Raw genomic sequence first — 23994 nt, 5'->3', positions numbered from 1 at the left:
GTACACACAGTCATGAGATAAACTAAGAACACCCTCTTTGAGATCTAGATCAGGATAATAATAAATTGTTGCTATCACTCTGTGCAGGATTATAAAACCACTTCCACACAATATGATGTAGAATAAAATTCTAAAGTATGTAAGATTATTCACAAGTGGAGACCATTCCAGTGAGTTGACAATCTTCCCTAGAGAGGATATCCCAAAAAAAGTAATACATAGTTGAATTGTTCTATGCTCATAGAAACAGCAAGAAACCCAAGAGCTAGAACTCAGAATCTAAAGGCCTCAGTTGGCATGCTAAATGTTCAAATTATTGAAAGTACAAATCTGAACAAACCACAAGTCTTCAAGAACGAGCTTTAGACCGACTATATCAAGGTGGAGATGTTTGGTTATAATGCCTTGTGCCACATTTTTCGAAAACCAAACCCTGCATATCAGCACAAATACATTATATCAATCTCTGTGTTAAAGGGTCATGATTTGGGATTTTTTTATTTTTTTTTTAAAGCCACATGGTACTTGGATGCAACTGGGAACTTTAAAACCCCCTATCAATACATCACTCCCATAGCATTTATTGATGGAAATTATTTTAAAGATTTTGCTATATCATGGAGGGTGCGACTGGAAAGATCACAAGAGAGGCTGCCATTGAGTGGGGGTGCGCTGCTATTAGTATATAGTCCCCGATACGATATGCTAATGACACTTGACTCAAACTCTGTTGTGAGCGTGAGCTGAGAGTCATTCACTGAGATCCGATTCTATCGCATGTGAAAATCAGATCACGGGTGCGGAGAAGATGGAGAGAGTTATGGCTCCATCTTTTCCATTGCCTTTCTCAGCATATGTCAGACTGCCCTTGGATGACATCAGCGCAGTCCGATATTTCACATGCACACAATGACTTGTATGGGTGTGCGTGATCCCATATATACTGCCAAATGCAGCATGCTGCGATTGTTTTCTCATGTCAAATTGGCATGAGAAAAAACCCCCAAAACAAACAAACAACAACAATATGCAGATCAAACCTGTATCATTGATTAACATTGGTTAGAATGCAACGTGATATTGTCTTGCATTGCAGTCCTCCGTATTATAAACCAGAGTGAGCGTACTATAATCATTTCAAAAGAAGAAATAAAAAAACAAAACAAAAAAAAAAAAAACACAACAGGTGCCAGCTGGTTGCTGCCCTTTGGTCCCATTCCACACAAAATCGGCCATATACTCAAAAAATATATTTACTACACTTCCAACACAATCCATGATTCCAATGGAGCATACTTTTTCCTCCTTTTTCTACATCCGAGCGGTCATTTGGTCCAGCCAGCATGGATACAGAATAGCAGCGGTACTGTGTAGAAAATCGGTTCTGAAAAACCCGTGGTATTGGGTGGTCAAACATGTTAAACGAAAACTGAAAAAGAAACAAGAAAAAAAATGAATATGGCATGATAAAGTCACAAAAATAAGCATATGATATTATGAATCTAAGAAAACAAAATGGACAATGGTGGGCCAGGTCATGGTCAGAATATGGAGCGCAACATACGTGGGTCTTCAGATCGGAATCAGTCTGATAGCATACATGAGGCTGTCGAGTGTGGGTCAGACCCACTGGCAGTCTGCACTATGGTCCTTACTCAGACTCGGAAACCGGGTTAAGGCCCCCTTCACACGTCAGTGATTCTGGTACGTATGTGGCAGTTTTTATACGTACCAGAATTATAGACATATGCAGACCCATTGAAATCAATGGGTCTGCGCGCACATCAGTGATTTTTCACTGAAGTGTTTCCATGCGTCGTACAAGCGTGTCCGTGTTTCCGCATGGAGAAAAGTCAGTTTTTTTTCTGACCTCACTGATGTCACTTGGACCACACAGTGGTGTGATCTGTGAATCACACGTATCAGAAAAAAAAAAAAAAAAACACTTATCTTTGAAATAAAATGATTTTTATTGCTGTCCCTGGCTGTTTTCAAGCCGGCTAATTATGCTCATGAATATTCACTGCACAGCCGAAACAGAAGTAGCAGCAGACGTGAGACTGTGCGGCCGGACACAGCAGAGCTGGAGATTCAGCACCACGGACAGCAGGAGCGTGAACAGGTGAGTATGAGTGCCTGATCTCCGTATGCTATTACTAATCACAGATAGCACATGGGGAAAACACACGTGTGCATATGCATTTTTATCACATCAGTGAAAAACGTCTGTGTTTTTCACTGACGTGTGATAGAGACCTTAGATAGATTCCTAAATAAGGCAGAAGTGAATAACTAACGACATTTCCAATGCAATGGTGCTATTCAACTTATAAGCCTACAGATCTAGTCACACTTCAATTCATAACTTTTGAGGAAAAAAAAAAATCAAAATAGCTATCCAGGAATATCATCTGACCCGGACAATGCAGACAATGGAGTGCCGGTTTAGCAGTAGCCAGTCTTACCTGTACAACACTACTCACCTCCAGATTTATGGAGTGTAATAATATATATATATATATATATATAAAAATAAATTATATATTCTTGCATATATATATATATATATATATATATATATATATATATATATATATATATATATATATATATATATATATATATATATATGCAAGAATATATAATTTTTCTAACAGTTTTATACACAAAAACTCCTTGATTAGGAGAGCTGGTGGGTTGAGGGTTGAGGCCGTGCACACCATTCAGTCCTGACTAGAGATGAGGAAAGTATTGGAAGCCCAGCCCCCCCCCCCTTCAACGGCACATTTATCATTCTACAGAAAATGGGGGAGAACGTTCCTTTTTATTCATCATGTATATGATTGGTAACATTATTAGTGGAATGTGCACTGTTGTTGGGACACATGGACCACGGTCATACTGTGGGTTTTGACCATATTTGCAGTTTAGTTTCTACAATAGGTGGGCTTACAGCCACGGCTTGCCCAATTTTAGGAACTTTCTAGCTGCGTTGAACTATTGGATCCAGCAAGGTATTCTATATTATTAGCTCCTGGTGTTTTATATAATCAATTTTGGGAGCAGAATATATGGATTTGATTGGTATCTTTGTCATTGACCAACTGAGCATAATTTGATTTTGCTAACGATTACATGTACCTGTCATGATGCATGACCCTTTAAGGGAGCTATACTCATCTTTAGAATAACCCCCCCCCAAATGTTAAACACATTTGTAGGCAATGTTTGTACTATATATATTTTAATTAGTGATGGGCGAGTGTACTCACCATTGCTCGTTACTCGGTCGAGCATCCACGTTTGAAAATGCTCAAGTTTCCCATTGATGTCCATTATACTCGAAACTTCATTTGTGTCGGAGCACCCAATGCTCGATCAAGTAATGATCGCACTCACCCATGACTACTTTTAATTCTTTCACCGTGCTGCTTCCCCTCCCATGTACCTCAGGTTCTGGGTCCATAAAAACCCTACAGTAAAATTCATTTAGATTTCCATCTCCCAAACATATACACGTGATTTGACACTGTTTCCCTGCTCCATTTTTAGGAACAGAAAATTAATGTCAAATTGGATCCATTCCATAACACATGCTAACAAACGCAGAGCAGCCCCCTGATTATTATGGGGTCTGTTTGAGTGGCGTCACATTGATGTTTTTAGGATGGAGGAAAAAAATCCCATCATGTAGAACTTTTTCTTGGGTTTTAAAACTGACACATACTGGATCCCAGATAGACCCTATGATAACTAATGGGAGATCTCCTCTTGTTTTTATATATATATATATATATATATATATATATATATATATATATATATATATATATATATATATATATATATATATATATATTACACATATATTATACACACACACACACACACACACACACACACCCCCCTGGTATTGATAACTACCAATCTACAGAACTGCAGCTTTCTAAATGAGTGCAGCCTGTATTACAGCCAGGGCCGCTCTGTCACAATTCTACAAAACACAGGGGTAACTGTCAGATTGGGGTTCCAACCTATGGGACCCCACTCGCTGCAGGTGCCGCTGGAGTCTGAGTGGAGCAGTGGTCTCTATTGTGTCCTATCGTTTCTTCCAAAGTCCATGGCACCGACTGACTGCTCATCAGTGCCAGGGCGGTTCAATGACTGGGGCACAACACCAGCCACACTCTTTCCGGGCACATTTTTTTGACTTGTGGTGGACTACCCAGTAATAGGTGCATTTGTATGGACCCCCTTTAATTTGGTGTATGGTACTATTAGGGCACAGCCACTACACCCCTCCGGCAGAGGGCACCGCCACTACACCCCTCCGGCAGAGGGCACCGCCACTACACCCCTCCGGCAGAGGGCACCGCCACTCCACCCCTCCGGCAGAGGGCACCGCCACTACACCCCTCCGGCAGAGGGCACCGCCACTACACCCCCTCCGGCAGAGGGCACCGCCACTACACCCCTCCGGCAGAGGGCACCGCCACTACACCCCCTCCGGCAGAGGGCACCGCCACTGCACCCCTCCGGCAGAGGGCACTACTGTCACCCCATCATGTGCCAGCTACAGTACAGAAAGTGTTCAAAGCCCATAGATAATATGGTGCCAATACCACACAGTGGCATCATGAGCTGCCCACCCAGGCACTGAGCGGACATGTGACTTACTTGCCCACCCTTTACATAATGGGAGCGCTTTTGATACACACAGTAGTCATGTTTCTTACCATGTTATTGCCTGTTTTCGCCTAAGCCTTCAGAACCTTTCCTTCAGCCTGAGTCACTGCTTCTTCCCGGAAGTGTCCCTATTGGAGTCTCTCGTCAATACACAGCAAGGCGCAGAAGCAACATTGCAGTGAATAAGCCAAAAAACTACAATATCCATCAAGCACCGCGGCGGAAGTGCTACGTACCTATTGGCTGCTTATCCCGCTGAGGGGCTGGAGGCACCCGGGGCTATTGTAGCTGTGACTGGTCGCGTCAGGGGAGAAGCGCGCTCTGTGATTGGTCAGTGGCAGAGCTCGGATTTTAGCGCCAGTTTCGCGGACGCCCGCCAGCCGCAGAGATGTTTGTAGGGGATCTCCGTAAAGAGTTTTACGACGTCATAGTAAACCAGGTGAGCCGCTGCCGCCCGTGTCACCCCGCTCCGGGAGAGGTTGTCACGTGGAACCTGCGCCCCCTGTTGTCACAGTATTATCTACGTGTGTGAGGCAGCTGACCATTGTGCCGTCACATACAGTGTGTATGCGGGGGTCAGCAGTGAGGCCGCCCTGCGTCACACACTGCTCAGGTGTCCCTGGCAATCCTACCCTGGTACCTACCAGATATTGATGGTTTTTACTGGACACCCCCTTTAATCTTTTAAAGGGGGATTCCAAGAATAAAAAAAGCTGGTGGCATACCATAAAGTAACAGAATGTATTATCTCTGGCTGCCCCAGTGATGTGCCACATACCACACATGCCCATTACAGCCATTTCCCTCGTATGGCACATCACCGCTGCAGCCATGGAAACAGAACCTGGTGCCAGAGTCAACTGGAGCAACAGGGATTCATAGGCCCCATTAAGGCCATGTGCACACGTTCAGTATTTGGTGAATTTTTACCTCAGTATTTGTAGCCAAAACCAGAAGTGGAATCAGTGGCAAAGTATAATAGAAACACAAGCACCACTTCTGTTATTTACCCACTCCTGGTTTTGGCTTACAGCCCTTTTGCATCGCATTCTTCTCCATGTCCTGTCAGGGCTTATGACGCGTCCACGAGGTCTTGAGGGTTACTCGTCACCACGCCGGTGTCGGGAGAGGGGTATCACAGTGGCCAGGCCCGGTTCCGTGACCCCGTTGGTGTCAATAAAAGAGGAAAAGGGGAGTAAAGTTCGTATTCGTGACGCCACCTGTGGTATGCGGCTAATATAGAACCTGCCGCTGCGGGAGGTATCTTCTGGGGGAAGACGGTAGCGCAGTTCGGTTGGTACAGCTCTCCACAGGCAGAGCTCAAGCCCCAGGGATGTTGGGAGTAGTAGCAGCCTCTGCCGCCGTGCAGGACGGCGAGGATGGGGGACGCGTGAAGGATCAGACGACACATGGGTTGCAGTGGAAGTTCTTTTACTCACTGAAGTGTCACCACTCGTACTGATCGAATCCGCCAAAATCCAGGACCGGCAGATCCCTGCCTGATTGAACAAAAAAATCCGGATCCGCCCCGGATCCCGGTGCCCATATAAGTCTATGGGGACTAGAATCTAGAGATTAAAAATGTTTGTGGAAGGGATACGGGGGTAGGAGTGCGCACGGTGTACTCACCCGAGGCTGTCTCATGGCAGAAAACTCCTTCCGGGTCATGCTTTTCCCTTCCAGAGCCAACAATTCAATATTCATTGTTTTGCCCGCCCACCGGCGCGTGTAATTGGTTGCAGCTAGACGCACCCTCACTCTGAGTGGCAGCATGTCAGCTGACTACAACCAATCACAGGCGGCAGGATGGTCAGTGGGCGGGGGAAGCAGTGCAAATATGTGCGGGTCAGTATGGTGAACGTGCATGTCTTTCAGAAACTCATGCATGCTCCTGTCAGAAGTGTGGGGCTGTGACGGCGATGCGCTGTCACACTCGTACAAGTCTGACATGACATTAGCCGGCACAGCCTGCTGCTCTCTGAACATGAGCGTGCATGTACACAGAAAGACATGCACGCTCCTGTCAGAGTGTGCGGCTGTGCTGGAGATGCGGCTTTTTTTTTTTTTTATTATTTATTTTTAGAAAAACTGCTGTGCAGTCCACCCTATTTTTCATTCTCAGCCATGATAATGCTGGCTGGGGTCTGGTAGTCTCAGCCCGCAGCCGCCTGATATTGTCACATCTGTTAGATGTAACAATCCTGGTGCAATACCGGCTCTTCCCGTTGGCCTGGAGCGGTGCCAATCGGGGTAATAAGGGGTTAATAGCAGCGCACAGCTGCTACTAAGCCCTACGTTAGTAATGGCACAGGCGACTATGAGATACCTGCATCACACTAACCTGTAAATAAACATACACAGAGAAAAATCCCTTATTTGGAATAAAGTATGAAACACACACCGTCCTTCACCTCTTTATTAATGCCCAACATCCTGCAGGTGCGGCGTAATCCACACGAGGTCCCACGCCGCTTCAGCTCTGCTACATAGCCAGTGGCCATAGAGCACGACCTCTGGCTGTGCAGACAATGACTGAGCCGCGATGACTGCATGGCAGGCAGATACTGTCACAGGCTGGGGGAGCGTGTGCCTGCAACCAATCACAGATGAGAGGACAGCTGGTGGGCGGGAAAAACATGGAAAACTGTGTGCATACGATGCACAGTACAGGAAGTGAATACGGGACACGGAAGCAGTGTGCTGCCATGACAGCGAGTCTCGGTACTATGAAACGCTGTTTTATTTGTTTTTTTTTTATTTTTCAATTATTTTCTCCAGTGCCGAATCCGTATTGCGCACCCGGAATCTCGGATCCGCGTTCGGCACCCAGAAATCTTTGAAACCGCGCGGATCCGGACTTTTACAGTTCGGATCTGCTCAGCCCTAGTCGCCACCTTTGGAATGCTGAGCTCTGCTGTCATGGGCTCCAGCCATTTCCGGATAGTTTGGAGTTCAAAGCCGGTGTCCTTCCTATTGGCGTTTCCTCCACCCCAGCGCATGGTTAGTGGGACGGGTCATGGGTGCCTGTTGCACTCCACTCTAGCCCTGGATCCCTCTTCTTCCTAAGAACCTGGGTCAAGCACTCCAGCTCCAGACCACGGGCCCCTTGCTCTTCCGCGTCCTCTCTCTCTGTCCATTGAGATCTCTCGCTGTTCTCCTCCTCCTGTGTGTGTGTCGCCTAACTCCCCTGACGGTGCCCTGTCCTCGGGTAAGCTGAACTAGAGGGCAGGAGGTCCCATACTTCATGATGGCCACCCCCAGCATCCTACTTTTAACTCAGTCCCAGTGGAAGGGCAACTGACTGTGTGTTGGATGGATTGTGGTAGTTACCGGTGATGACCTCCTCCGTACCCGGGATGAATACTACACCTCGGATGACGTGCAGTACCCTGTGGTGCCTGTAGCCGCAGGGGCGCCACACTTACATCTAACCCCCTGCAAGACGGGATTCGGACATAGCGCTGACAGGGTCATTGGCTATAATGGGGCAGATGGAGTCACTGTGCGTTCTCTCTGTTGTGCACCATTTTCGGGTGTATATCACTTCTGGAGTCTGACACCCAGATGTAGTAGACTGTGTTTGTGTGTGTGTCTGACTCCAGGAGACATATACACCAGCAAATGGTGCATGACAGCGCACATTGTGACTGCCTCTTACAATCAGTGGCCCCGGCGGAGCATACATCTGAATCCCATTTTGCAAGGGGTCAGATGTAAGCCCCAACGGGACCATTGAACAGGGAGAGGAACGCAGTGTGAAAGGTGCCTTACAGCAACTGAGGTAAAAAAACCCCCACCAAATACACAATGTGTGCACACGCCCTAAAGGGAACCTGTCACCTAAACAAATCCACTACCTTTATCAATTCCTGTATTATAGCACACAAAGGTGTTTATATACTGACTCCCCCTGTAGAGCTTCAAAAATACCAGTTGTGTTTTTCCCTTGCTGTATGTAAGTTCCTTTGGTCAGGACCGGTGGGTGTCATCGCTGTGGTGTCTGTGCCTCCTTAATTTTCAATTGCCGTCCTTCAGCCGATTGATACAGGAAACATGTCCTGCATCATTTACAGCACAAGGTAATCTCACGCCTGCCCAGTAGTCCCGCAAAGAAAGGAGCACTTGTATACAGAAGTGGCCCATGCGCATTGATGTCCTATGCTCTGCCCTCAGTAGGCCAGACCAAGTTGCGCCTGTGGTGCCACAGGGCGGGCATGAGATTACGTTGTCATCATGAGCAGAATTTAAATCGAATAATATAGTGACTAGCAGTGCACCCTTCCCCATCCCCACTTTTATATAGTAATCATCAATCAGAGCCAGAGCACAGCGATTAGGAAAATATGAGGCACAGCCAACACAGTGATGACACGTTGGCTGTAGTAATTTACATTCAGGGCTGGAGAAATACACATGGTGTTTTGAGGCTATATAGAGGGAGTCGGTAGATGATATACAGAACTACGGTAAAGGAATAAATAAAGATGGCTTTTATTTGGATGCTGAAACATTGGTTACTGTATGAGGGGATTTTATTTTCAGTTTTTGTAGTATGTTTATTTTTTTGTAAGTTGTATGAGTTTTACATTACATATAATGTGTGTTTTTCCCTAAGGTCTGGGCTGAGGCTATTTCCCCCTTAGGCTTTGTGCGCACTGGAAAATGGAATTTTCTCAAGAAAATTCCGCAGGCATTGAAAGATTACCGCACCCGTGGTAAAAAACCGCGGCAAACAGCACCAGAAAACCGCATACGGTTTTACCACGGTATTGTTCGCGGTAGTGCCGTGGTTTTGCCGCGTGCGGGTTGGTACATGTGCTTTATTGCATTCAATGCAATAAAGCACATTGAAGAAAAAAAAAAAAAGTCATTTCATTCTGAGATAGATAGAGAAATAGACAGAATAATAGATACATAGTCCCTGTGAGCACACGCTGCATTTCTCACGGTCGGCAGTGAGTTCACATTACCGGCCGTGGGAAATGCCCTGTGGTTACCTCTGCTGTCTCGCTGCGAGGCTGCATTCAGCAGTGTCTGTGTCAGTCGTGGCTGGATGCAAGCATCGCAGGACGTGGATTACGCCGGAGCGGTGTGTTTCGGGGGCGTTAATAATAAACGGGTGAACCAGGAGCTTTTTTGTGTTTTATTTAAAATAAAGGATTTTTCGGTGTGTGTTTTTTCACTTTACTTACAGGTTGATCATGTCAGCTGTCTCCTAGACGCTGTCATGATCAAGCCTGGACTTAGTGGCGGCGATCCGCCGCCATTAACTCCTTACATTACCTTGATTGCCACTGCATCACGGCAACAAGAAGAGCTGGGGACACTCTGTGACTGTCGCAGAATGCATGCGACAGTCCCGGGGCAGCTGCAGCTGATATTCTCGGCTGCGGGAGGAGGGAGGGAGGCGGGGGACATTAACCCTGCCCCTCTCCCTCCCCAGCCTGAGAATACCGGGCCGCGCCCTGGTGCTTACCTCGGCTGGAAGGTAAAAATACGGCGGAGCCCACGTGTTTTGTTTTCTATATTTCCGTTTGCTTTCTATGTGTGTTCTATGTGTCTGTGTCTGTGTTCTATGTCTGTGATGTCTGTGTGTGTGTTTACTCTCTGCTTTGCTTCCTCTTCCTGGCATAATGACATCACTTCCCTGCAAAACCGCAGGCAGTGATGAACATTACCGGAGGTAAACCGCAAAATACCGCAGGGAATAACGCAGGAAAACGCAGTGAACCGCACAGAATTTGCTGCCTGCGTTATTCCCTGCGGGATTTCACGATTAACATTGGAGTCAATGTAGTGAAATCCCGCAGCGATGTGCGGAAAAGAAGTGACATGCAATTGTTTTTGCTGCGGGAATCCCGCAGCAAAACATGCAGCTGTCAAAATCCGCATAGTGCGCACAGCATTTTTTTTTTACCATAGGATTTGCTGGTCAATCACTGCAGAGATGTTATGAACATGTTCTGCAGCGAAACATGCAGCAAAACCGCAGGAAATCCGCGGGAAAAACCGGTAAGTGCGCACAGGGCCTTATACAGGAATTCTGCAATTTTTGTGTCTCTTGTTTTTAGCATGTACCATGGCATAAATGCCCGGCTGGTCAGTATACCGGTAATTCTGGTGATATCAGCTCTATGCCCTCAATGCTACATGACAGATATACACATCCTAGTGGTTGGATAGGGCCATCCTTCCTACTTGTGTGATCTGCTGCAGGAGCCTGGCTAATATACATAGCTTGGCTTTTGCTAATGAAAAAGACACTAATTCCTCCAGTTTAACCCGTTAGATGTAGCAGCCCATAGCAACCACAGAATATAGGCGGTTTGACAGTGGGAGAGAGCACCTCATATCAGCTCATTGGCATGATGCATTGTCATGGCAACCGTTGACCTTGGTCAGCAAAGCAAAAAATAGGAGCGCACCACAGTCATAAAGAGATAAAGAATAAGGACCGAACACGGGGTGCTATCTGGTCCAGTAAAAAGACATGTAGCAGCACAAAGGGGGAAAAGCTCCTGCACATGAATCAGATGCACACCAATCTACTATGATTAAACCGACACCTTTATTATGTACCAAAAACAGATATTAAAAACAATTAAAAATTGTACAATAGACAAAACCGGTGACCTAACAATGACTGCCATTTTAGACCACCTACTAGACCCAGTGGCTGGGTGTAATAGGATATCATCAAAACGTCTGCATATTATAGGAGCAGTCAATCTCAATGATGTCCCCAATTGAGAATAAATTAAATGGTTAAAAAAATGTATGGAAGGAAAAAAAATTGCCATTTATCTTCAAATATTTTTTTCTTTATGTAATAAAATTACGGTAGTTATATTAAAGAAATAATTAAAGGGGTGGTTCACCCATTTTTTTTATTTTCTGTATGAGCTCTACTTACCTTTCTAGGCGTCTTCTCCATTGGCTTCTGTTTCCAGTTCTGGCACTGAGCGGCGCTATCCTGCACGCTCACTGCCGGTCACATGACCCCCTGGAGCTGTGGCCGCCGGCATCCTCTGACGTCCCGGCATTTCCAGGCTCTCAAACAAGACGGGTACGTCACAGGATGCCGGCGCCACTCAGATTGAGTGACAGGGCTGTGGGCGGTGACTACCGCACGTCACAGCTCAGCATCGAGGGGAGGATCCGGAGGACATCAGTGTGGAGCCGGCGTCGGGCGTCCTGCAGATGGTGAGGCTGAGGCACGGGGCGCCAGTGTGCAGTACAGGGGGTGGGGTCTTCAGCTGAATCCCCCCCTGCACGTAAGTATGTGATCACACTGTCCACCCGCCCGCTCTGCTGCGATGTCAGGAGAGCGGCCGGTGTCGGGCAGTGTGATCATCTGCTCCTCCCAGCAGCAAGACACTGACAGGCATGTCACCGCTGTGCTCTGCCATCTGTCCTGCTGCATGAGACCAACTGTCTGCACTCTGTCACCTGCACCACAAGTCACAGAGTGGAGACAGTTGGTGACAGAGCACCTCTGCCCCCCCCTGTTCTTTCCCCACTCTCTTCTCTCCCCCCACTCTTCACCCCCTCCCCTCTTCCCCCTCTTCTCTGCCCCCCTCTTATCCCTCTCTCCTCTGCCCTCTCTTTTCCCTCGCTCTCTTCCCCCCTCGCTCTCTTTTCCTCCCCCCTCGCTCTCTTTTCCTCCCCCCTCGCTCTCTTTTCCTCCTCCCCCCTCGCTCTCTTTTCCTCCTCCCCCCTCGCTCTCTTTTCCTCCCCCCGCTCGCTCTCTTCTCCCCCCCGCTCGCTCTCTTCTCCCCCCCCGCTCGCTCTCTTCTCCCCCCCCGCTCGCTCTCTTCTCCCCCCCCGCTCGCTCTCTTCTCCCCCCCCGCTCGCTCTCTTCTCCCCCCCCGCTCGCTCTCTTCTCCCCCCCCGCTCGCTCTCTTCTCCCCCCCCGCTCGCTCTCTTCTCCCCCCCGCTCGCTCTCTTCTCCCCCCCGCTCGCTCTCTTCTCCCCCCCGCTCGCTCTCTTCTCCCCCCCGCTCGCTCTCTTCTCCCCCCCGCTCGCTCTCTTCTCCCTCCCGCTCGCTCTCTTCTCCCTCCCGCTCGCTCTCTTCTCCCCCCCGCTCGCTCTCTTCTCCCCCCCGCTCGCTCTCTTCTCCCCCCCGCTCGCTCTCTTCTCCCCCCCGCTCGCTCTCTTCTCCCCCCCGCTCGCTCTCTTCTCCCCCCCGCTCGCTCTCTTCTCCCCCCCGCTCGCTCTCTTCTCCCCCCGCTCGCTCTCTTCTCCCCCCCGCTCGCTCTCTTCTCCCCCCCGCTCGCTCTCTTCTCCCCCCCGCTCGCTCTCTTCTCCCCCCCGCTCGCTCTCTTCTCCCCCCCGCTCGCTCTCTTCTCCCCCCCGCTCGCTCTCTTCTCCCCCCGCTCGCTCTCTTCTCCCCCCCGCTCGCTCTCTTCTCCCCCCCGCTCGCTCTCTTCTCCCCCCCGCTCGCTCTCTTCTCCCCCCCGCTCGCTCTCTTCTCCCCCCCGCTCGCTCTCTTCTCCCCCCCGCTCGCTCTCTTCTCCCCCCCGCTCGCTCTCTTCTCCCCCCCGCTCGCTCTCTTCTCCCCCCCGCTCGCTCTCTTCTCCCCCCCGCTCGCTCTCTTCTCCCCCCCGCTCGCTCTCTTCTCCCCCCCGCTCGCTCTCTTCTCCCCCCCGCTCGCTCTCTTCTCCCCCCCGCTCGCTCTCTTCTCCCCCCGCTCGCTCTCTTCTCCCCCCCGCTCGCTCTCTTCTCCCCCCCGCTCGCTCTCTTCTCCCCCCCGCTCGCTCTCTTCTCCCCCCCGCTCGCTCTCTTCTCCCCCCCGCTCGCTCTCTTCTCCCCCCCGCTCGCTCTCTTCTCCCCCCCGCTCGCTCTCTTCTCCCCCCCGCTCGCTCTCTTCTCCCCCCCGCTCGCTCTCTTCTCCCCCCCGCTCGCTCTCTTCTCCCCCCCGCTCGCTCTCTTCTCCCCCCCGCTCGCTCTCTTCTCCCCCCCGCTCGCTCTCTTCTCCCCCCCGCTCGCTCTCTTCTCCCCCCCGCTCGCTCTCTTCTCCCCCCCGCTCGCTCTCTTCTCCCCCCCGCTCGCTCTCTTCTCCCCCCCGCTCGCTCTCTTCTCCCCCCCGCTCGCTCTCTTCTCCCCCCCGCTCGCTCTCTTCTCCCCCCCGCTCGCTCTCTTCTCCCCCCCGCTCGCTCTCTTCTCCCCCCCGCTCGCTCTCTTCTCCCCCCCGCTCGCTCTCTTCTCCCCCCCGCTCGCTCTCTTCTCCCCCCCGCTCGCTCTCTTCTCCCCCCCGCTCGCTCTCTTCTCCCCCCCGCTCGCTCTCTTCTCCCCCCCGCTCGCTCTCTTCTCCCCCCCGCTCGCTCTCTTCTCCCCCCCGCTCGCTCTCTTCTCCCCCCCGCTCGCTCTCTTCTCCCCCCCGCTCGCTCTCTTCTCCCCCCCGCTCGCTCTCTTCTCCCCCCCGCTCGCTCTCTTCTCCCCCCCGCTCGCTCTCTTCTCCCCCCCGCTCGCTCTCTTCTCCCCCCCGCTCGCTCTCTTCTCCCCCCCGCTCGCTCTCTTCTCCCCCCCGCTCGCTCTCTTCTCCCCCCCGCTCGCTCTCTTCTCCCCCCCGCTCGCTCTCTTCTCCCCCCCCGCTCGCTCTCTTCTCCCCCCCGCTCGCTCTCTTCTCCCCCCCGCTCGCTCTCTTCTCCCCCCCGCTCGCTCTCTTTCTCCCCCCCGCTCGCTCTCTTTCTCCCCCCCGCTCGCTCTCTTTCTCCCCCCCGCTCGCTCTCTTCTCCCCCCCGCTCGCTCTCTTCTCCCCCCCCGCTCGCTCTCTTCTCCCCCCCCGCTCGCTCTCTTCCCCCCCCGCTCGCTCTCTTCCCCCCCCCGCTCGCTCTCTTCCCCCCCCCGCTCGCTCTCTTCCCCCCCCCGCTCGCTCTCTTTCCCCCCCCCGCTCGCTCTCTTTCCCCCCCCCGCTCGCTCTCTTTCCCCCCCCCGCTCGCTCTCTTTCCCCCCCCCGCTCGCTCTCTTCCCCCCCCCGCTCGCTCTCTTCCCCCCCCCGCTCGCTCTCTTTCCCCCCCCGCTCGCTCTCTTTCCCCCCCCGCTCGCTCTCTTTCCCCCCCCGCTCGCTCTCTTTCCCCCCCCCGCTCGCTCTCTTTCCCCCCCCCGCTCGCTCTCTTTCCCCCCCGCTCGCTCTCTTTCCCCCCCGCTCGCTCTCTTTCCCCCCCGCTCGCTCTCTTTCCCCCCCGCTCGCTCTCTTTCCCCCCCGCTCGCTCTCTTTCCCCCCCGCTCGCTCTCTTTCCCCCCCGCTCGCTCTCTTGCCCCCCCGCTCGCTCTCTTGCCCCCCCGCTCGCTCTCTTGCCCCCCCGCTCGCTCTCTTGCCCCCCCGCTCGCTCTCTTGCCCCCCCGCTCGCTCTCTTGCCCCCCCGCTCGCTCTCTTGCCCCCCCGCTCGCTCTCTTGCCCCCCCGCTCGCTCTCTTGCCCCCCGCTCGCTCTCTTGCCCCCCCGCTCGCTCTCTTGCCCCCCCGCTCGCTCTCTTGCCCCCCCGCTCGCTCTCTTGCCCCCCCGCTCGCTCTCTTGCCCCCCCGCTCGCTCTCTTGCCCCCCCGCTCGCTCTCTTGCCCCCCCGCTCGCTCTCTTGCCCCCCCGCTCGCTCTCTTGCCCCCCCGCTCGCTCTCTTGCCCCCCCGCTCGCTCTCTTGCCCCCCCGCTCGCTCTCTTGCCCCCCCGCTCGCTCTCTTGCCCCCCCGCTCGCTCTCTTGCCCCCCCGCTCGCTCTCTTGCCCCCCCGCTCGCTCTCTTGCCCCCCCCGCTCGCTCTCTTGCCCCCCCGCTCGCTCTCTTGCCCCCCCGCTCGCTCTCTTGCCCCCCCGCTCGCTCTCTTTGCCCCCCCGCTCGCTCTCTTTGCCCCCCCGCTCGCTCTCTTTGCCCCCCCGCTCGCTCTCTTTGCCCCCCCGCTCGCTCTCTTTGCCCCCCCGCTCGCTCTCTTTGCCCCCCCGCTCGCTCTCTTTGCCCCCCCGCTCGCTCTCTTTGCCCCCCCGCTCGCTCTCTTTGCCCCCCCGCTCGCTCTCTTGCCCCCCCGCTCGCTCTCTTGCCCCCCCGCTCGCTCTCTTGCCCCCCCGCTCGCTCTCTTGCCCCCCCGCTCGCTCTCTTGCCCCCCCGCTCGCTCTCTTGCCCCCCCGCTCGCTCTCTTGCCCCCCCGCTCGCTCTCTTGCCCCCCCGCTCGCTCTCTTGCCCCCCCGCTCGCTCTCTTGCCCCCCCCGCTCGCTCTCTTGCCCCCCCCGCTCGCTCTCTTGCCCCCCCCGCTCGCTCTCTTGCCCCCCCGCTCGCTCTCTTGCCCCCCCGCTCGCTCTCTTTCCCCCCCGCTCGCTCTCTTTCCCCCCCGCTCGCTCTCTTTCCCCCCCGCTCGCTCTCTTTCCCCCCCGCTCGCTCTCTTTCCCCCCCGCTCGCTCTCTTTCCCCCCCGCTCGCTCTCTTTCCCCCCCGCTCGCTCTCTTTCCCCCCCGCTCGCTCTCTTTCCCCCCCGCTCGCTCTCTTTCCCCCCCGCTCGCTCTCTTTCCCCCCCGCTCGCTCTCTTTCCCCCCCGCTCGCTCTCTTTCCCCCCCGCTCGCTCTCTTTCCCCCCCGCTCGCTCTCTTTCCCCCCCGCTCGCTCTCTTTCCCCCCCGCTCGCTCTTTCCCCCCCGCTCGCTCTTTCCCCCCCGCTCGCTCTTTCCCCCCCGCTCGCTCTTTCCCCCCCGCTCGCTCTTTCCCCCCCGCTCGCTCTTTCCCCCCCGCTCGCTCTTTCCCCCCCGCTCGCTCTTTCCCCCCCGCTCGCTCTTTCCCCCCCGCTCGCTCTTTCCCCCCCGCTCGCTCTTTCCCCCCCGCTCGCTCTTTCCCCCCCGCTCGCTCTTTCCCCCCCGCTCGCTCTTTCCCCCCCGCTCGCTCTTTCCCCCCCGCTCGCTCTTTCCCCCCCGCTCTCTTTCCCCCCCCGCTCTCTTTCCCCCCGCTCTCTTTCCCCCCGCTCTCTTTCCCCCCCGCTCTCTTTCCCCCCCGCTCTCTTTCCCCCCCGCTCTCTTTCCCCCCCGCTCGCTCTCTTTCCCCCCCGCTCTCTTTCCCAAACGCTCTTTCCCCCCGCTCGCTCTCTTTCCCAAACGCTCTCTTTCCCCCCGCTCGCTCTCTTTCCCAAACGCTCGCTCTCTTTCCCAAACGCTCGCTCTCTTTCCCAAACGCTTGCTCTCTTTCCCAAACGCTCGCTCTCTTTCCCAAACGCTCGCTCTCTTTCCCAAACGCTCTCTTTCCCAAACGCTCGCTCTCTTTCCCAAACGCTCTCTTTCCCAAACGCTCTCTTTCCCAAACGCTCTCTTTCCCAAACGCTCTCTTTCCCAAACGCTCTCTTTCCCAAACGCTCTCTTTCCCAAACGCTCTCTTTCCCAAACGCTCTCTTTCCCAAACGCTCTCTTTCCCAAACGCTCTCTTTCCCAAACGCTCTCTTTCCCAAACGCTCTCTTTCCCAAACGCTCTCTTTCCCAAACGCTCTCTTTCCCAAACGCTCTCTTTCCCAAACGCTCTCTTTCCCAAACGCTCTCTTTCCCAAACGCTCTCTTTCCCAAACGCTCTCTTTCCCAAACGCTCTCTTTCCCAAACGCTCTCTTTCCCAAACGCTCTCTTTCCCAAACGCTCTCTTTCCCAAACGCTCTCTTTCCCAAACGCTCTCTTTCCCAAACGCTCTCTTTCCCAAACGCTCTCTTTCCCAAACGCTCTCTTTCCCAAACGCTCTCTTTCCCAAACGCTCTCTTTCCCAAACGCTCTCTTTCCCAAACGCTCTCTTTCCCAAACGCTCTCTTTCCCAAACGCTCGCTTTCTTCTCCTCCCCCCTCGCTTTCTTCTCCTCCCCCCTCGCTTTCTTCTCCTCCCCCCTCGCTTTCTTCTCCTCCCCCCCTCGCTTTCTTCTCCTCCCCCCCTCGCTTTCTTCTCCTCCCCCCCTCGCTTTCTTCTCCTCCCCCCTCGCTTTCTTCTCCTCCCCCCTCGCTTTCTTCTCCTCCCCCCCTCGCTTTCTTCTCCTCCCCCCCTCGCTTTCTTCTCCTCCCCCCCTCGCTTTCTTCTCCTCCCCCCCTCGCTTTCTTCTCCTCCCCCCCTCGCTTTCTTCTCCTCCCCCCCTCGCTTTCTTCTCCTCCCCCCCTCGCTTTCTTCTCCTCCCCCCCTCGCTTTCTTCTCCTCCCCCCTCGCTTTCTTCTCCTCCCCCCTCGCTTTCTTCTCCTCCCCCCTCGCTTTCTTCTCCTCCCCCCTCGCTTTCTTCTCCTCCCCCCTCGCTTTCTTCTCCTCCCCCCTCGCTTTCTTCTCCTCCCCCCTCGCTTTCTTTTCCTCCCCCCTCGCTCTGTTTTCCCCCCCCCCGCTCGCTCTTTCCCCCCCCCGCTCGCTCTTTCCCCCCCCCCGCTCGCTCTTTCCCCCCCCGCTCGCTCTTCCCCCCCCCCCCCCCCGCTCGCTCTTCCCCCCCCCCCCCCGCTCTCTCTCTTTTCCCTCGCTCTCTCCTGGCATGGTCAGTACAGAAATCTCTCCATCGTGGAGGGGTGAGAGGGAGTAATAAACATGGAGTCCCTACCGTGTCTGTGTATTTATTTCTAATAAAGTATTTTTCTCTGTGTGGTCTTTTTTTTTTTAAACCCTTTATTGGAGATTCTTAATGGCCAGGTCAACCTTGGCCTGACATTAAGAATCTCGGGCTTTATACCAGCGGGTAAAACATAGCTGGTATTAACCCCTTATTACCCAGCGTGTCACCTGCCACCAGGGCCACTGGAAGAGTTGGATACAGCGCCAGAAGATGGCGCTTCTATGAAAGCGCCATTTTCTGGGGCGGCTGTGGACTGCAATTCGCAGCGGGGGGCCCAGAAAGTTTGGGCACCCTTCACTGCGGATTCCAATCCCCAGCTGCCTAGTTGTACCTGGCTGGACTCAAAAATTCGGCGAAGCCCATGTCATTTTTTTTTTTAATTATTTCATGAAATTCATGAAATAAAAAAAAAAAAAGGGCTTCTCTATATTTTTGGTTCCCAGTCGGGTACAACTAGGCAGCTGGGGGTTGGGGGCTCGTAGCTGCCTGCTGTACCTGGCTAGCATACAAAAATATGGCGAAGCCCACGGCATTTTCTTAAAAACGTTTTCAGGGAAAAACCTTTATAAAAAAAAAAAAAATGCTTCCCTGCATTTCTATTGCCAGTGAAAGTAACACCAAGCAGCGGGGGCTAGCAGCCAGTAGCTGCTTTGGTTACCCTTAGCAACAGAAAATGCAGCGGGAGCCCACAAACAATGTGATTTTTTTTAAAAAAAATCGGCATGGGCTTCGCCCATCGAGCACCAGAGCATTTTACTGCTCAATTCATCCCAAGTAATCAGATGACTCCAGTGTCGGCCGATTACTTGTTCTGTGTCCCCCTGCATCCATCGCAGCGTGTACGGGCTGTGAGGTCAGCGGAGTGGAGACAGTGACATGCTCTGCTCTGACACATAGTGTGCTGCATGTCACTATCTTTCTCCACTCTGGGACTTGTTGTGCAGGTGACTGGATGATACATGTCACTAACTGCCCCACTCTGAGACTTGTTCAGGTGAGAGTGTATACAGTTGGAACAATGCAGCAGAAGTCAGAGTGGAGCAAGTTAGTGACATGTATCATCCGGTCACCTGCACAACAAGTCCCAGAGTGGATACAGTGACATGCAGCACACTATGTGTCAGAGCAGAGCATGTCACCAACTTGCTCTGCTCTGTCACCTGCGGTGCTGCATGTCACGTTTTTGCCGCGATTTGGTGCCTTTTTTGCTCACTGCGTTTTTAATCAGTGCACAATGCCATTAAAGATTGTTGATGAAAAAAATAAAAAAGGTCTGATGTCATTTCCTTATTCAAAATGTTCATTGTATGCAGGAGAGCAGACAGCAGCTGCAGAACTACAAGGCTCAGCATCATCCATCCAGGACTGTATGCAGTTTTTTACCCAAAAAGAAAAAAAAAATGACGTGGGCTTCGCCATATTTTTGTATGCTAGCCGGCTCCAGCAGGCAGGTACGGGCTGCCCCCAACCCCCAGCTGCCTAGTTGTACCCGGCTGGGAACCAAAAATATAGAGAAGCCCTTTTTTTAATTATTTCATGAATTTCATGAAATAATTTTAAAAAAAAAATGACGTGAGCTTCGCCTAATTTTGGTGTCCAGCCGCGTACAACTAGGCAGCTGGGGATTGGAATCCACAGTGAAGGGTGCCCAAGCTTTCTGGGCACCCCCACTGTGAATTGCAGTCCGCAGCCACCCCAGAAAATGGCGCTTTCATAGAAGCGCCATCTTCTGGCGCTGTATCCAACTCTTCCAGCTGCCCTGATGCGGGTGGCTAGCCGGGTAATAATGGAGTTAGGGCTAGCTGTATATTATCAGCTAGCCCTAAGCCCGAAATTCATGGTGTCACGCCAATATTAGACATGGCCACCATGAATTTCTAGTAATGATAAAGATAAAAAAAAAAAACACAACACACAGAAAAATATTTTTATTAGAAATAAAACACAACACAATTAGTGACTCCATCTTTATTGAAATAAACCCCCCTCCGCAGTAATCCTGGGTCAGGGTCCCGCGCCGTCCAATCCGGATCCAATATCATCTGATCGGTTTGCTGGAAGGCAAAGCGATCAGATGATGTGTCAGGATCAAGTGCCTGAATCACATCACACATCGGCTGATTGTATAAAAGCCGATTATACAATCAGCAGATGCATCAGTAGAAAAAAAAAATAATACTCACTTATGTGCTGTGCTGATTACCGGCAGCTCCAGGAGCGATCGATTGGACAGGAGTCTGATCCCGTCCGATCGCTGCAGCAGCTGCCGGTAATCAGCTGATGAAGTCCCCTGACGGCAGGATCAGCTGATAGCCGGCCGGGCGCGAAAAAGCCGGCGAGACTACGATCAGCTGATGCGTCAGGTGACTGCATCAGGTGATCCACCGCCAGGTCCTGCAAGCTTCGTGCATGCACCGGAGAGACTGCACACAGCCGAAGCGGCGGGACCGAGACAGGGGCTGGAAGCAGGCATGGCACCGGGACCCTGCAGACAGGTGAGTATGACATACACACACACATACACACTCACTCACACACTGTAGATATACACACATACACTGTATATACGCGCACACATACACACACACACTGTATATACGCACACACATACACTGTATATACACACACACTGTATATATACACACACACTGTATATATACACACACACTGTATATACGCGCACACACTGTATATACACACATACACTGTATATACGCGCACACACACTTTCTTCCCCTGCTGTGCAGAGCTGCTGCTGTCTCTGTATGATTGATCTCAGTGCACATCCACTGGGAAGAGGCAGGGAGGAGGGTTTGGGTGGGAGCAGAGTGGGTGTATTAGACACAATGGGTGTGTTAGATAAGCCAGACACCGCCCTAGAGCCACAAAGAATTCTGGGACTTGTAGGAACTGAACACAGGAAGTCAGAGGAGAGATTAACCCCATCAGAGCTGGAGCCAGCAATGAGCATGTGCTGCTAGTGCACAATGAAAGGTAATTTTGCTGAAAAAACATAATAGATGTGTTGAGGGGCACATATTAGCAAGATTTATCAGAAAAAAAAAATCAGTTTTGGTAACTGGACAACTTCTTTAAAAGAATAGAAATGGAAAAGTCACTTGGCCATAGTATTTTGTTTTTAATTAAAAAAAAAAATCCTTTTGTTTTTCTGTGACAACCTCCTAAGGGTATGTGCATACATCTGGTAGATACCAGTGTACCTGCTGGGTCCTTGCTATAGGAAGACTCTTCAGGAATATACTGGCTGTGTTTCTCTTGAAGTGTCGTCTTTGATGTTTGTGCAGTGAATTAACCCCTCATGGCTTGTATTTTTATTTTGTATATAAAGCGGTGAACTGCTATTATGCGGAAGCCGCCTGAAGAATGGTCAGGTAATTGATTTGTTGCTTAGCCTGACGTAGTAAAAGAAGTTAGGAAAAATAGGAACGTATGCTCATTAGGTAATTTTTACTTTGCTGTGGTTATGTATAACATTTATTGAGAACTTATTCAGGTTGGTTCCAGGCGGAATTTGCCTGAAAAAGAGGCTGTGTGTACATATTAATGTTTTTGCTGTAAGAAAACAAGGCAAAACCCCCCTTTTTTTTTTTTTTTTTTTTTTTTTCCCTTTTTCCTTTATTGCACTGACCAGCAGAATAAACTTAGAGGTTTTCCACTACAAATGTGACCCCCTTTCATTTATCCTTACTCTTCTTAAAGGGAACCAAACATCAGGATTTTCGTGTATAAGCTGCAGCCAGTGCAGCACTGGCACTATCATGCACAGTGTGTACATGCCATCAGGGTGCAGTTCGGGTGTTTAGGCAGTGAAATACAACTTTATAAAGTTTGACATTTCGTGCACTTTTTGATTGACGTGTGCACCTCTGCAGATAATGTCCGGGCGGGTTATGCAGGAGTTCCCCGCCCCCCCACCAGCCTGTTCCTCCCTCTCTCCTGATGTCCGGGCGGGTTATGCACGTGTTCCCTGCCCCCCCGCGCCGCCTGTTCCTCCCTCCCTCCCTCTGGCTGTATGTAAATATCTAATCTTCAGAAACATGGCGCCGGAGTGGGCCTCTGCGCATAGCGCTCATCTCCGGCGCCATGTTTCTGAAGCCCCCGCATTACACAACTTGGTGTCTGAGAGGGCGGCGCCACAGCGATGTCATACCGGCTGGTGTGTTGGCCCGGTGTCCTGGGGCGGCACGATACAGGAGCAGCAGGTAATCGCGTCCTCCGGTCAGCTGTTCTGTCCTATTCTAATCACGCGCGCTCCCGCGGTCACAACGGTCTTTGAAGAAACGAGGGCGCATGCGCCGCCCTCTCAGACACCAAGTTGTGTAATGCGGGGGCTTCAGAAACATGGCGCCGGAGATGAGCGCTATGCGCAGAGGCCCACTCCGGCGCCATGTTTCTGAAGATTAGATATTTACATACAGCCAGAGGGAGGGAGGAAGGAACAGGCGGCGCGGGGGGGCGGGGAACACGTGCATAACCCGCCCGGACATCAGGAGAGAGGAAGGAACAGGCTGGTGGGGGGGCGGGGAACTCCTGCATAACCCGCCCGGACATTAACAGAGAGGTGCACACGTCAATCAAAAAGTGCACGAAATTTCAAACTTTATAAAGTTGTATTTCACTGACTACTCACCCGAGCTGCACCCTAATGGTATGTACACACTGTGCATGATAGTGCCAGTACTGCACTGGCTGCAGCTTATACACGAAAATCCTGATGTTTGGTTCCCTTTAACTAACACTATCCTAATATACTTCTGCTGTCTACTCTTCTCCTGTAAGCTTATCTTTAAGAGGTTCGAAAATACCTTTTCTTATTGTTTTAGCTTTGATGCTTTTGGCTGCAGACCGGAATCGGACCAGCTGAGCAGGGTATGTTCACTGGTGTGGGTTGCCTCTCTGTGAGTGACAGCAGTATGGGCACACATGCCCGGATCATACTTCACTCCACTCTCAGCCCCCAACAGTAACATGCCCTGCTCAGTTGGACCGATTCCGATTTGCAGCCGGAAGAATCAAAGCTATAACAACAATAAAGGTATTTACCAACCTCTTAAGGTCCCTTTACACACTGAGACTTTGTAGCGATCCCACCAGCGATCCCAACCTGGCCGGGATCGCTACAAAGTTTTTGGTGAGTCGCTGGTGAGCTGTCAAACAGGCAAACCTGGCCAACGACGCAACAGCGATCCGGACCTGCAGAACGACCTAGCTAGTCATTGGGGACGTTGTAAAGCATCTTTTTGAAAGGGAAGTCGCTAACGAAGTCGCTATAAAGCAGGGGTCTCAAACTCGGCTGGGTGTATGGGCCGCACAGAGGAAAAAAATAATTTGGGGGGCCGCATTCTTTGCGGGACAAAGTGACATTTTTATTGGTACCATATATATTTTTTTACACACCTTTTTGGATGACTGATTTTCAACATTTTTCACTTGTTTATTATAACAAATGTGCACATTCTTTGGTTAAATCTAAAAAAAAAAAATTTGATAAAAAAAAGTCATGCCTTATTTTGTTTTTTTTTTACATTTTATCCCTTTCTTGTAACTAATAGTGTTAAGGCTGCTTTACATGGTACGACCGATTGTACGATTTCACAATCGGTCGTACCCGCCCCCTGTCCTTTTTGCGTCACGGGCAAATCGCTGCCCATGTCGCACAAAGTCGGTAACCCGCGTCACACATACTTGCCTCTCGTGCGACCTCTCTGTGGGCGGCGAACGTCCACTTCCTGGAGTGGGAGGGACGTTCGGCGTCACAGCGAC

The 23994-nt window shown here is 52.0% G+C and overlaps 2 protein-coding genes across 5 annotated transcripts in view; one reads left to right on the top strand and one right to left on the bottom strand.

Annotated features, from left to right (window-relative positions):
- Positions 1 to 5189, bottom strand: part of UFD1 (ubiquitin recognition factor in ER associated degradation 1) — a 36679-nt gene extending 31490 nt beyond the window's left edge. Inside the window, exons 1-3 of one of the 4 annotated variants that reach the window (XM_075321143.1) lie at positions 4923 to 5188; positions 4737 to 4814; positions 1297 to 1429 (exon numbers count right to left, since the gene is read on the bottom strand). In XM_075321143.1, coding sequence (XP_075177258.1) covers positions 1297 to 1429; positions 4737 to 4739 — 136 coding nt within the window. In that variant the 5' untranslated portion in view covers positions 4740 to 4814; positions 4923 to 5188. Of the gene's footprint in view, positions 1 to 1296; positions 1430 to 4736; positions 4855 to 4922 lie in introns of those variants that run through there. The other 3 variants (XM_075321151.1, XM_075321136.1, XM_075321158.1) reach the window with 3 other exon arrangements.
- Positions 4950 to 23994, top strand: part of CDC45 (cell division cycle 45) — a 143554-nt gene continuing 124509 nt past the window's right edge. The window contains exon 1 of the mRNA XM_075321126.1: positions 4950 to 5125. Within this exon, the coding sequence (XP_075177241.1) occupies positions 5075 to 5125 (51 nt within the window). The 5' untranslated portion in view covers positions 4950 to 5074. The remainder of the gene's footprint in view (positions 5126 to 23994) is intronic.

The sequence above is a fragment of the Anomaloglossus baeobatrachus genome, chromosome 1 (assembly GCF_048569485.1).
Source record: "Anomaloglossus baeobatrachus isolate aAnoBae1 chromosome 1, aAnoBae1.hap1, whole genome shotgun sequence".
NCBI classification, from domain to species: domain Eukaryota; kingdom Metazoa; phylum Chordata; class Amphibia; order Anura; family Aromobatidae; genus Anomaloglossus; species Anomaloglossus baeobatrachus.
This window is presented reverse-complemented; position numbering and strand designations above follow the sequence as displayed.